The sequence below is a fragment of the Peromyscus californicus genome, unplaced genomic scaffold (assembly GCF_007827085.1).
Source record: "Peromyscus californicus insignis strain IS unplaced genomic scaffold, ASM782708v3 Scaffold_8__1_contigs__length_139910024, whole genome shotgun sequence".
In the NCBI taxonomy this organism is placed as follows: Eukaryota; Metazoa; Chordata; class Mammalia; order Rodentia; family Cricetidae; genus Peromyscus; species Peromyscus californicus.
In genome coordinates, this window is record NW_026294606.1 from 7,834,033 (window position 1) to 7,848,270 (window position 14,238).

General features: G+C 46.7%; 1 protein-coding gene and 1 long non-coding RNA gene across 2 annotated transcripts; one reads left to right on the plus strand and one right to left on the minus strand.

Moving 5' to 3' along the window:
• The first annotated feature begins 3,614 nt into the window (after positions 1-3,614).
• On the plus strand, positions 3,615-9,352 carry Il9 (interleukin 9). The gene is made up of 5 exons (XM_052728698.1): positions 3,615-6,530; positions 6,636-6,671; positions 6,757-6,789; positions 7,921-8,052; positions 9,233-9,352. Exons 1-5 carry the CDS (start codon positions 6,408-6,410, stop codon positions 9,350-9,352), a joined length of 444 nt encoding a protein of 147 aa, XP_052584658.1. The 5' UTR covers positions 3,615-6,407.
• LOC128103978 (uncharacterized) lies at positions 6,419-14,229 on the minus strand. Its single transcript, XR_008215823.1, has 3 exons — positions 13,511-14,229; positions 11,621-12,001; positions 6,419-8,168 (listed from the first exon to the last, which is right to left on the minus strand). It is a non-coding gene; the product is annotated as an uncharacterized LOC128103978 (long non-coding RNA).
• Positions 14,230-14,238: the final 9 nt, after the last annotated feature.

Consider the following 14,238-nt stretch of genomic DNA (forward strand, 5'->3'; position numbering starts at 1 on the left):
GAGGACCTATGCTTCCTTAGAACTAAAAATAAATAGGTAGGCCTGTATTCTCTTCCATCTGTTAAGACATTTAAAAGGCTACAGAAATAAAATCTTGGCAACACCAGTGGGAACAGCCATTTCATTTGAGCAGAACAAAATCCAGAAACAAACCTGTGACCATCCATACTGATTTTCAACTTGATGGGATTTAGATTCACCTAGACAAATCTCTAGGCATATCTGTGAGGCAATTTCCAGTTTGCATTAACTAACATGGGAATGCCCACCCTAAATGTGAGTGGCACTATTTCCTAGGCTCAAATCCTGGGCTAAATAAAAAGAGAGCAGGCTGGGCACTAGCAGACATTGCTCTTTACTTTGTGACTGTGGATACAATGTGTCCAGTCACCTGTTCCTGCCCTGTGCCTTGTTGCCATGATGAACTGTAACCTCAAACTGAGCTGAAATCAACCCTTCTCCCCTCAAGGTACTAGGATGTTGTGATGGCAGCTTTGGGAGAGTGACACAGTTAATCTTTCTAGAATCTATGTCCATGTATTAGTTACTTGCCTCACTGTGACGAGACATCTGAAGAAAGGAACTTGAAGAAGAAAGGATTTGTTCTGCCTTATGGAGGCAGATGGTGGCAGGGGACACTTTCCACCCTGACAAGGAGTAGCATGGCAGCAGTAACAAGAAGCCAGCTGGCCACACTGAGTCCACAGTCAGGAAGTCACAAGTGATGACTCTTTGTGCTCAGCTCAGTTTTTAGAAGCATTTTTAAAATGTATTTATTTTGTATGTATGGGTGTTTGGCCTGCATGCACGTCTGTGCACCATGTTCGTGACTGGTGCCCACAGAGGCCAGAAGAAGGCCTCAGATCCCCTGGGACTGAAGTTCAGATGGTTGTGAGCTGCCATGGGGGTGCTGAGAATCAAATCCTGGTCCTCCGGAAGAGTGGCCAGTGCTTTTAATATCTGTACTATTTCACCAGCTCCATTTTCTTCTCTTTACTCAGTCTAGACCCTTCCACACGTGGTGTGGGTCTTCTCATCTCAATTAACCTGGACAGTCCCTCAAAGTCACTCTCAGAGGCTTGTCTTATCAGTGACTCCAGGTCCTGTCAAGTTCACAGTGAACACTAACTACCATACCTCTTGTCCTAACTGGATACACTGACTTTCTGACTATATTAAGCAATCTTGGGATATGAGCTGTGTGAAATGGGTCAACAGAAACAGAGAATGAATCCTGGCATTGTCCATACACACACAAGCTTTGGGATTTGCTACATTCTGTTCAAGCTGCGGATTCTGTTGACTAAGATATGCCTCTGAGCACTCCAGCATATACAAATATATCTGGTCTTCCATATAAAAACAGTTACAAAATGTTGAGAGAGCCCAGTGTGATCAAATATGGAACGGTGCTTAATATATTACCTTATATAATTACAGGTTTGACTGAGTCTAAGATCTCTGATGTGACCACAAGAGTCATCAGTCTTCTGAGTCCCATGGACATCAATAAACCGGCCAGAGCCAAGGGGGTCCCTGCAGTGTCTGAGAAATGGGACAAGTTTCAAGTAGTGATAGACTATGCTGATTCAGGATGTGAGAACTCCACTAACAAAGGTAGGCTGGGTGCTTATTAGACAGTGGTAGGGAGTGAGAAGGAGAGGAATAGACCCTAGGTCTCAGGCTGGGGAGAACTTTGTGTCAGGTAAATGGGGAAGAACATCCCTGAGTCCCTGTGTCAGGAAAAGAAGAATTGGCTTAGGAAAGATTCTAGGGTAGTGGTCAATGGTGTGCAGTTAAAAAGCATCCTTCTTTGGGGGAAAGTATATCCAGAGGAGCCTTACCCCCATCATAACTGGTGAGAAATATTGATCTAAAAATTACCATTTGATGAAGAAATTAGTGCTAGAAGATTCTTGGAACTAGTTATCTCTTTACTGTTTAAAGTAAAATGTGGAATAGGGTTTTTGGCTTGGAAATTTAGCTTTTTTAAAACAAAAAAAAAGTTTTTGGTCATTTTGTATTGTGTTTTCCTAGAACAAATAACCATTTTGTTGTATTCCTTGAGAAATAATCCATGACACATGAGCTTTTTAATCACAAAATAAGTATGTTAAGCTTTATCATTGGAACAAAATAAATGGCTGATTATTGTCACTTATTGCTAAAGATGATATCTGTGTTCGATCTTGGCCTGCGTTCTGCTCCCCAGCCTCCCTGATAGTTAATGTCAGTGAGTCATTTTTTTAGTTGGGCGCATTTCCTGCCGGTTATTTGCATACTTGCGTTCTGATGCTGAGAAAAATCCTAGAAGCCAAGCTTCAGAGCTTGCACACGGCCTGGCCGATGCCTGCCATTCCAATGGTGTTCACCTGGAGTGCTTTCACCGGGGACCTGCTCCTCTTCCATAACTGAGTGTGTGTGTGTGTTGGGGGGGGGGGGTGTGCAGAAACAAAAGATAAAGAATCAAACACCTATCCTCTTTCTGTTTCATTCTTTACAGAAGGAGAGGCCCCGCCCCACAGCCCCTCCCTGTGCAGCCTCTACTGAGCAAACCCTGCAGCAGGGGTTCAGAGCACTATGATGACTCTGTTCCTCACCTATTCACTCCTCAAATGCTCCCATGTTCAGCTGCTTAAAGCATTCGGTGATCATCTGCTGGGAATGTGTGCTGGTTATTTCTAATAATATATATGTCTAGTGATATATATGTCTAAGGGCAAATGTGTTAGCCATTTAGTCAGTAATTGCTGAGCACTTAGTGAATTCAGAATTTGTTTTGCTATTTCTCTAAGAATGTAATTGGTATTTGGGTGGAAATTGCATTGAATCTATAAGCTACTTTGGGTAGTATAGACACTTTAAATATATTAATTCTCCCAGTCCACAAGCATACGTGGTCTTTCCCTTGTGTGTGCACATGCCATCTTCAGTTTCTTTTATCAGTGTTTTGTAATTTTATTATAGGACTTGTTACTTCATAGACCTACAAGTCTATGACAGAAGAAGAAAATGCATTGTGCGTGCACATGCAATGGAGTATGGTCCTACATAAAACATCTGCGGCAGGATGGACACAACTGGAAGACACCACGGTGAAATAAGCCACGTCCCACATCCTTTCTAAGCAAGGATGTCTCACACATGGAAACTAAAGATATTGTTCTCATAGTAGACAAAAGTGGAGTAATCATTCCTAAGGCACTGGAAAGGGAGAGGAAAGAAAGGAGAGATTAAAAGATGTTGGATAGTAAGTACCAAGACACAGTTAGATGGAGGGAGGGAGTCCCAGCACATTATCGCTGTCAGTAGGAGGTTATAGTTCACTAATGCCCAGGATCCCAAAGGTTCCTAAATTGGGGATAGAGAGATGACTCAGAGGTTAAGAGCACTGGCTGCTCTTGCAGAGGACCTGAGTTTGATTCCCAGAACACATATGATATCTCACAACCATCTGTAACTCCAGTTACAGGGGATCCGATGCCCTCTTTGTCCTCTATGGGAACTGTACACAAGTGGGAACTTACATACATGCACACAAAACACTTATATATACATAAAAAATAAAATATACACATCTTTTTATAAAAATACATCTTTTTATAAAAGGCTCCAAATATAGGCAAGTGATAAGGAGACAGAAAGCTAGCTGCCTTGGTTAAAAAGGACACACTGTATACATTCACTGAAATATCGGCACATTGTATCCCACTAATACATACAATTATTATGAATTTATTTTAAGGAGAGATAGAGACATACAATTGCAATAATTATCTGGTCAGGGAAATCCTGGAGAACGAGAGCAGGCCCTGTATGGGACAGCTGAGTAGGGACATCCCAGGCAGAGCTTAGCAAGGATAAGGGCGCAGAGGCAGAAACAGATGGCAACACAGTCTGGAGGGTGGTCTGAAAGAGGAGGTCAGCACTCAGTGAGACTGGACCAGATCAGACCAGACTTCCAAACGGAACTGTGGTTAACTGCTGGACATTGTGTTCCAAATCAAATTGTGTATCCTCTGGGAGGGAGGACTCAGTGGATGATGCTTCCACCCTGATTTCTTGGAGCTGGAAAAGGTAGGGGACCAGCCTAAGAAGCACCCATGGGTATGGACACCATCTTTACACCATTCTTTTTCTGGGTGGTGGCAGGGAGGTGACCCAAGGGCTATGGTCAGGGTAGAACTTTACAGGTGGTATAAGTAGCTAGCATTAAAATGAGACACACAGCTCCCACTGCAGCAAAGTCACTTGGGAGAGTAGGTCATTGGCTGGCTGTGTTGCCACACTGAACTCTCCAGCGTCCTACCAGAGAGAGGTGCAAATCTAGACTTAGAAACAAAGTGTTTTCCATAGGCTAGGAGGCCATCAATTTCATCAAGTGTCTGTAAAAGGCAGGTATGCAGGACTAAGCTGTGGGGAGATTTGGGAAATGTATGGAGAAGACATCTCTAACTTGTTAACCTCCAAGATGGCCCTCTTTCCTATTGTGCAGTCAATACCCCTCTCTCCTGAGAAAAGAAATTAATAAAAAACCACCATCGCCACCACTCACATAACAGGCCGCACAAAGCTTAGGAGTTCACTCCTGCTGACAAAGAATGGACGTGCTCTTGCCTGCTGATCTGATGGTACAGAAGGCAATGTTCTTACCTGAACTTACCTCCAAGGAGAACTAGCTTTGAGACCTCTCAGGAACATTGTTTAAATGCACCTTTCCATTTAAAAAGAATGCTTCAAATTAATGTTTGAAGTCAATTGACAAGCATTTAGTCGGTTTGAGTCTCTAGGTGTCTCAGCGTGGAGACTGGACTGGAGAGCCAGACCATGAAGACTCTGGAATATACATGGGTGTGGGCAGGACAGGGAAGCCCTTAGGACTGTCAAGGTGGATGATCTGGGAAAAGCACCAGTTCCACAAGCCTGCTAACCCAGGCTCGATTCCCAGAAACCACGTGAAAAAGCATGATGCCGTGGTGCTCATCTGCAACCTCAGAATGCCTTATGGCAAGACAAGAGTGTGGTGGCCTCGGGTTTGCTTTTATTAATAAGACTCTCTAAGATTCATGCTACACAAGAGACAGGAGAATTGTCCAGAAACTTGAGGGCCCACTAGCCTGGAGCAACAGACCAGAAACAAAAAAACCCTGCCTCAGAGACAAGGCAGAGGGAGAGAACTGACTCCTCCAAATGTCTCCTGATTCCACACACATACACCACAGTAGTAATATTCAATAAAGACATTGTAAAGGGATTTTTAAAGATGCATTTGGGGACCAAAGAAGGTGTAGTCTGGCAGTGCACTTGCCTGGGAAGGTGTAGCTTGGTGGTGCAGCACACTTGCCTAGCTGAGTTCTATTTTTACACCCCAAAAAACCTGCACTTGTAACTTTCAATACAGAATCCACAGAGTCCTAGCTGTATGACTTTGGGCAAATTACTGCTTCTCTGTGCCTCATTTTCCCTATGGATAAAATACTGAGGAAATGTGTTGTATTTACATCTGTGGCCACAGAGCGTCTGCTTCCAGTCATAGTAATGAGCATAACTGCATAAGAGATGGATGGACATAGGCACACACAGGAACCTGGAAGTTAAAATGTTTACAGTGGCTTAAGGAGAGATGAGGACGGCAAATTAGTACCCATCTCATTGGAAGACTTAATTTACATCAAGTACCTGGGCTGGGGCCTGATACGCTGTAGGTGCTCCAGGTACTAAGCAGTACCTTGTTTTAGTACTGAGTTTTGTTTTGTATTTTTAACCTGGTGTTACCCAGGGCTACACATGGTCTGTAAAGAGTCCAAGGCCAATGTTAGCAAGAACAGTTGCAGCATTCCTGTGCTTATAGAGCACAGCCTTCATAGACTCAGTTCTCAGAGGCTTATGTTCCTACGCCTGAGAGACTTTGAGTAACTAAGCAATCATATAGTAAACTGAGGCTACAATGACCCGAGGAAAGCCCCAATTAGAGAGAGGGGTGCCCTGCTTTCCCCTGATGTCCCCAGTGTGACCCTTTATTACAACACTAGAACTGTCTATCAGCATTTCCACTAATGCAAAGGGGAAAACACAGGCCTGGGCTTCATGGAAAGTGTTCTGATTCTCACAACCAGAATTCCTGCCTTTAGAAGGGGGTGGGGGTAGATCTTTAACTTTTCCTTTAGCATTTCAGAACCCAACTATTTGAAAAGCGTCTTTTCTGAGGAATGGTATTTCCTGGCATAAAACAGTCTTTGTCAAGTGACTCAGACTGATTATTTTTCAATATCAATTGGCCTCAACTTTACAGAGAAAAAGTGGGCACTGGGTATCAGTTTGATGTCAGGGTTTTTCCCGGTTTGAAGAGCTTTAAATATGGCTAGCCTGGAAGGTGCCAGTAGGTTGAGCTCCAGACTCCTGCCAAGATGTTTGTGGCCTCCATCCTTGCCTCTGCCCTGCTCTTCGGTTCTCTTGGTTCTGTGCTGGACCGGAAATGCAACACCACATGGGTGATCAGAGACACCAGTTTCCTTATTGAGAAGCTGCAGGTAGATTATGGGGCTGGGGGGAGCTGGCAACTGTGTGAGCCATCCCTGGAGGATGAGGAAGGGCACTCTACTCACTCTGAGTTATCATCTCTTTGCCTACTATAGGGAGACCCAGCCTCAAAATGCAGTTGCAGCACCAATGTGAGTGAATGATTTCTTAAGAGCCTTCCAAACCTGTCTTAACGTTCACAGCTAGAATGTTTATGCTGAGATTTCTCTCTTGCAGGTAACCAGCTGCTTGTGTCTTCCCATCCCATCTGTAAGTATAATTGAAAAAGATCATTGGGACTCTGTTTAAGCTTTGAAGAAAAGTAACACAATTTACTTGACATTCTAAGTTTTAAATTATTATTCAAGTGTAACTGTTATAGTATAGACCCCACCTTTAAAACTTGTATGTTTTTATGTACATTATACATATATCTATGTATTTAAGTTAGCCTCATGGCCCTTGAGAAATTTGAATATTTTTCAGAGTCTAAAATTTATTGACTATCTTGAGATAAATGGTCATTCACAAAATGAAAAAAATATGGATATTGCTTTCTGATTCATGTGCTGATGACTCCAGTCTGTGAAACAAAGTAACAGCACCAGGCGTGGACTACCTGGATGTCACACACCTCTCCTTTCTCTAGCTCCTCCTCCTCCCTGCCCCTACCACTTTTTCTTCCTTCATCTTCCTGCTGGCTTTTGGTGGCTTTCAAATGGTTCCAACTGTCCTCTAGGAGGACAGCATCAAAGTTTGGTGCTGGGGACCGAATAGGACCCCAAGAGAGCCGCTGCCACTGTGGCAGTGAAGGAGGAGCAGGGAGGCTGTGGTCCTGCTTTAACTCCTGCTCAGGATGAGAGAGCAGTCAGGTAGACCTCTGCAGGGCTCACCCTGCAAGCTGGGCCTGGGAGAAGCTGGCTTTGGAACCCTGTGGAGGTCCGACGCCCCATCCTCTGGGGTCTGTGGTCGGGAAGGGTCCAGCCTGTTCCCTCCTTTCTCAGGGTAGGATTTTAGCTTGTCTGAAACATGAGCCCTGTCCAATGGCATGCCTCAGCTGGTGTGAGAAAGGCTTTTCCTTTTCTGGACTTTCAAACTCGCAACCACTGGACCTGGCCGGGGCCACCAGGTGCAAGGCAGACGCAGCATGGCCTCTGTCATGGCATCAGGCCCACATTTCCTGGACAGAATCTCCTCCGGGGGTGTCACTAGAAAAATGACTCACCTTAAATTACTTAAGATCATTTCCTGGACTGTCAAGGAACAGATGTGAACATAGCACAAGTTTGGGTGACACCGTTTAGATGAAGATGCTCTTTAAAATTCTCTTGGTGATTCTTTCTCAAAGCTGTCCTAGACAGTTTTCACGAACCCTTTTCCTAAGCCCTTATCATTTACCAGGATGATTGCACCACACCGTGCTTCCAGGAGGGCCTGTCACAGGTGACCAATGCCACAAGGAAATCCAAATTCTTCGTTTTTTTCTCTCGGGTGAAAAGGACAGTTGAAGTCCTGAAGAGTAACAAGTGTCCGGTGAGTTCTGTGTTCGCATGTGACAACTGACTTCTGAGTGGATGCTGACACCAAAGGAGTAGGGCCTTTGGGTCAGAGCTGCAGCAGAAAACTTGAAGCAACATGACGGCTTGTCTCTGAGCAGATGAGAGAGGATGGTAGTTAGGGTCGGCAGCCCAGGCTGGAAGGGGGCAGGTAAGAAATCTAACCAGAAACAAGACTCCAGAAGTAGGAGCTGCTCTGGACTCCGTGGTCCCCCTGGCTAAATGGAACCACCACCGACACCCGTGTGGCCAATGTCTTCTCTCTGCCTGTCGGATGATGAAAGAATTCATCCTGTTATAATCAAAAGATACTCTCTAGAGTCAGACTGTGCCTCAACATACTAACCAAGGATTTTTTGTTTGTTTGTTGAATGGCTCAAAAGGTTTGTAAAAAAAAAAAAAAAAAGACACCAAGGTCTAGGTAGGTACTTGCTACCCACCCCACACACGGTCAGCATGTGCCCTGGTTCCTGGGGAGTGGAGGGCCTCTGAGCATTGGTATGCATAGGAGAGCACCAGCAGGACAACGTGTTGTGGTTGGCCACTCTAGCCACATAAATCTGCCCAGAGTGGCGTCTGCCCCCGCTGTGCCACATGTGCTGTTAGGCTGAGCACCTGCCTTACAGGCCAGTTTTAGCTCTGTCACCCCTGCTAAAGGAGGACGGTGATACCCAGGAGAGTTATTTTTCGGATGTGATTGTGTTTAATAAGAGACAAAGTTGGGACTTAAACTCTGGTCTATGTGAACGCGAAGCCTCACTCAGAACTACTGTGTTATAAAGTGACCTTGAAAGGATGGGGAGAGGGGGGGAGATAAAAAGTGTATAGATATTTAGTTCTCAGAGAATCCCAAGAAAATTTTCCCTAATGACATTTAGGGAAGTGTGTGTGTGTGTGTGTGTGTGTGTGTGTGTGTGTGTGTGTGTGTGACATATTCACACGCGTGCATGCAGACTCCTGGAGTCCTGACCCCAGATTAACCCTGCACAGTCTTTCCACATACTAGCTGTCCCAGGATCACCTTCTTATTTTCCCCACATCTCACTCCTCTCTCCCCTGCCCATCAGCTGGTCCCAAGCGTGGGGGAGACGGTCCTGGGGCCGCTAGGCACACACTACTGCACTTGCTCACTCTCTTGTCCTCTCCCCTCGCTGCAGTTTTTCTCCTGTGAAAAGCCCTGCAACCAGACCACGGCAGGCAACACCTTGTCATTTCTGAAGAGTCTCCAGCAGACGCTCCAGAAGGCAGGGGAGCAAGCGCCGAAACGCCGAGCATGAAGATGAATATTATTTATTCTATTTATTGAATTTATAAGGCCTTTCCTCTTTAATTGTCACAATGAAGAAATAAACTCAGCTATTCTAGACCAAAGCAGCTGTGCTCTTTTGTTCCGCGTTTGCTTTTGGAATAGAGATCCACGGGGAAGCGGAAATACGAGCTGCCTCCAGGTGCTTTCTCGTTGCTTACTCATTCCCGCTGCTCAGAACAGCTTCAAACTTTGTCATAGGTGGACGGATCAAAGACTTGGTGATAAGCAGAGTCATATGCCTGAGCCCAGAACTAGAGGCTTAAGCCTTGACTGGCCTGTGGGTGAGCAGCTATGGGGGACAGTCTGAAAGGTGACAGTAGTGGAGGTGAAGAGCTGCCTGGGGGAGGCACAGGACATACCAAATTACCAAGGGAGTTTGTTCCTGGGAAACAAACTGTAGACCCAAAGTGTGAAGGGCCATCGTTTGGTGAGTCCAAGGGCTGAGGGACTCCTTGGGAATGTGGGGGCTGAAAAGATGTGTCAGTGGTCAAGAGTATTTGCTGCTCATCCAGAGAAAGAGTTCAGTTCCCAGCACCCTTGTCAGGAGGCGCACAACCATCTGGAACTCTAGCTCCAGGAGATATGGTGCCTCTGCCCTCCAAGGGCTCCTCCACTCACATGCACATGCCCACATACATACACACATCTACATATAATTTTTAAAAATAAAAATAAACGTGGGCATGGCTCACATAAGAGGCTGGCAGCGGGCCTGGAGATGAGTCACAGAGTAGGGCCTTCAGGTTAGAGCTCGAAGCAAAGAAGTGTGTGATCAACGTGGTCTGTTTACCCGAAGCTGTTCAGGGAGCACCCACCACGTGTCAACCCGCAAAGCCTAATGGGCAAACCCCAGAAATCCTCAAACAACACTGCAGGCTGGCAGAGTGGGGGTGTAGCCATTCCCCTCACCCGAACACTCTACCCATCCAGTGTCCACTCTGGCCTCTATCCCACAATGCTCACAGCCTTGGCAGTGCCGGCTCTCCAGATCACGTGCAGCTCTCCAGGGACCTGGTTTGTTCACTCCTGTACTAGTACTGAGCTGTCTTGGAGCAAGCACTGAGTGACTATGGGCTGAATGGATAATGGGTCTTCAGATGCAAGGATGCAATTGGAACTGAGTCAGGAATATGCGTGCCTGATGGATAGATTGGACCCAGAACATTCTATGGGTGTTTTTGCAACATTCCTAGGCAGGTCAAGGGTCAGTTTATGCTACCTGCCTACCTAGGATGGAAAAGACTTCAGACCTTCTGTTTGGCCCCTTTAGCATTGACTGATGGACTCCTGGACACAGGGTCAAGGACAGGTGAGAGTCTTTTGCAGAGAGAATGGCCCTCTCCCCCTCCATCTGCTGATACAGAGGTATGTGGGGAACCCCGGGTTAGCTCTTCATGAGTGAAGCTTCCAAAACTGGGTTCCTGCCTCTACACAGTGAAATGAATAGGGAGGGTGTCTGAGTGTGTGTGTCATGTCTGGTGTCTGGCCTGTGGATCCCCTAAAACAAGGCGCCTTTCCTCACCCCTTCCAAACTTACCACTCCAAGTGTGATACACAGAAAATGCTGAGAAGTCTAATAAGCCACACACTTACAATAACCGTTAGTGTTGAGTACTTAACATTAGGCATTCTTTTTGGACTGGGAGAGAGAACCTTACTTAATTACCCAAGACTGGTAGGAAGAAGACACTAGTATTTCTTTTTTATAAGCATGAACATAGAAGCTTTCTAGGTTGGAGATGTTCACAAGATCCCTCAGCTGGTGAAACCTTAGAGCAGAGAGTCACTTCCAGCTGGTTCTGCTCGGCAACCCATCGCTCTGCCTACCCCGTTCTGTTCTTCTTCTATGTAAGATTTCCATGCCGCCTCCTCTGACCACAGCCCGATGCACACCCACTTATCCAGAAAGCCACCCACTTATGCAGAAGTCAAGAGTCAGGCAGGGTTCAGATTTCAAGCTTTTTAGCCCTTTCAAAAGTTAATGCACATTTCGTCTGCCATGTGTTACATAACACCCACAGCAGGGCCTGGGGCAAAATGCTGTGATTAAATGCATCAATAATATTCTGCAGTGAAACCAAAGAACATTCACACAGAGTGGTCAAGGTCTACAGTCACATGAGTCACAACAGCCTTGAGTTGGCTGAGCTGTTTAGGTTTCAGGAAGGTGATAAAGGATTGAGGAGCTGCGTCAACAAAACGCTTTGCTCCCGCTCAAGGCGCACTTAGGTTTTACCTGGCTCTGGGTCATCTCCAGGAGGAACGGAGACTTCTGCAGCTCCCTGGCTGGCTGGCTACGTGGCAACCCCGGTGGCTTCCCCTGCATCCGGGTCTTCTGAGTCAGACCACTCAGTGTGGTTTGCAGTCTGCACTGACCTCAGTGGGGTTGCAGGCAGGGGAGGGTCCCAACAACACAGCTGCTGCTTCAGGAGAGGAACTGAGCGATGTCAACTGGAGCTCATCGCCACATCAAAACCACCTGCCGGCTGGGTGCTTCCCCTCGGCTTTTCTGTAAAATTGTGTGAGATAAGACTCCACTCCGGCAGCAAACACTGAGGAGGGCTCACCTGGAGAGAGATGGGCTGTACTGGGAGAGCTGGACTCTCTCAAGAAGCACCTTGGAGAAAGGAGAAGAAACATGGTGTTTTGTTTTGCTGGGCGTCAGGCGGTGCTAAGTGTGTTTTGTAGGATAGCGAGTTGGATCCTCACATTGACCCCATGGGGTATTCACTAACAGTTGTGTATAATTATTCTCATTGGACAAATGAGAGAGTTGAGGCCCAGAAGCACATCGCTCAAATGGGTGAGATTGCTGCCCTGCACAGGTGGCTACGTCACTGGCAAATTTGTTCCCAACCCCAGAGGATACAACAGAGACTGCCTGGAGAATCCGGCTCCCTGCATCCCAACCCCAGAACCCCAAGTCTCCTCTGGGGAAGAAGGGGGCCATCTTGTGGTATGTAGTCTTGTATTAGGTTAGAATCTTCTTACTTAGACAAAAGGGGCAGATGTAGTGGGTAGCCATTCCAGCTTTGATCTGGAAGTTCCAACCCCCATTGAGGCTTCGGTAACTGTCACGCCTACAAGGTGGGGCCAAGGGAGGGCCCTGAAGACCTGAGGTCCGGATGCGCCAGCCCTCTTGGTTCTCCTGGACCCTGGATGCTGGAGATAGACTGAGCAGAGTTCTCCAGAGAACACCACCGGACTTCACAACACCTTTCCCAGACCCTGTTACCTATCCCTTCACTTGTGAGTTACCCCACAAAATAAACCTCCCTTTTAACTACGTGGAGTTGCCTTAATAATTTCACCAATAATCTTGAGCTGAACATTTCACTTGGAATTCCTAAATTTTCCCCAGAAGTGGCAAAATCACGTTTCCCCAGCTATTGGGTAGAACGGAGGCTGGGGGTGGGTGACAAGGGGCACCCACATCCTGTACACCTGAGGATGTGATCTGATGACTCAGCAGCCATCATAAGCATGCAGGTGCCAGCTAAGCAGGACAGGGAGACGATGTGGAGCTAGGAAGTACTCAGGCAGGAGGCTAGAATGATGGTTCTTGTTGGGGATCAAAACCCAGTTTGAGTCCCCTCCATGCTCAGAGGAACTGAGCCTAGTGGGCATAGAGAACGCTCTCTATGCTCAGCCAGAGGCCAGAAACCATATTTCTCTGGATGTCTGGCTCTCTGGATTCCACTGTGGGATCACATGCTTCTGTAATCTTCTTTGACATCAGCTTAGCAGAGGGGATTATGGGAGTTAGAACCTGAACTAATAACCTGTCATGTGCCCTGAGCATGCAAAGATTTGCTCAGGATTTGCATCTACCCCACTGCAAGCATGCTTTATGAGATGTTCACTTGAAGGCACCAAGGAGCAGCTATGGCTCTCAGGGTTTCACAGAGACCAGGCTCAGGGAACACAGATGCAGCCACCCTGTGTCAACCTCCTGACGAAAGCTAAGCAGCCCAGATTCAGAGAGGAAGGCAGACAGAAACAAACAAGACACATCAGAAAAAGTTCACACACACACACACACACACACACACACACACACACACACACACACACACACACAGAGTCTTTCAACCTCTACAGAACACTTTACAGTCCCCAAACCTACTTCTGTCCTTGGTTCTTACTGAAGATTCCGACAGCAGGTAAAAGAAGACTGTGGGTGTTTGGCGATGAGGAAAACTGAGGTCCAAACAGGCAGACTTTGTTGAGATTATTCAGATAGCCACAGAGTCTGGAATCCAAGAAAATGACAGTCCCCAGTAGCACAGAGAACCGAGAGACAGGAAGAGAAGTATCAAGGACCCCACCCTCCACCAGACCTAAGTCACCAGCTAGTGATGCCTCTAGGGTTTTAGTTGACCTCTGCTGCCATCAAGTGGCAATTCTATGATATATCAGCCAAAGAGGCTTTGAGGGGCAGTGTTTCCGTTGGGTGGAGCATCTGTCCTCAAAGTGACCCACAAGACCAGAATCATCTTCCTATGACTCTGAGAGACCCTTCCTTTGCACTCTCATCTTCTCATGTGCACATGGGGTTTCCAAAGGCTGCACAACCAGTGACGTCACGAGACAAGCAGAAGGTCTCCAGCTGCCCCCACCCATTCACTACAGAGGAGTAACTCAGCCTAGTCAGGAGCACACAGTGGCAGACCCTGCCTGGCCTCCGAACATACAACCCCTCCCAAACTAACTGTGCAGCCAGGGCAGGCGCTAGGGCATACCTACTTGACACACCGCAGGACGTGACCGAGGAGGTTCTCTGGGTTCACATCAGCATTATCTAACATGCCAGGAGCATCTCCTCCCCAGCATCCTCAGAACCTGCTCGTGATG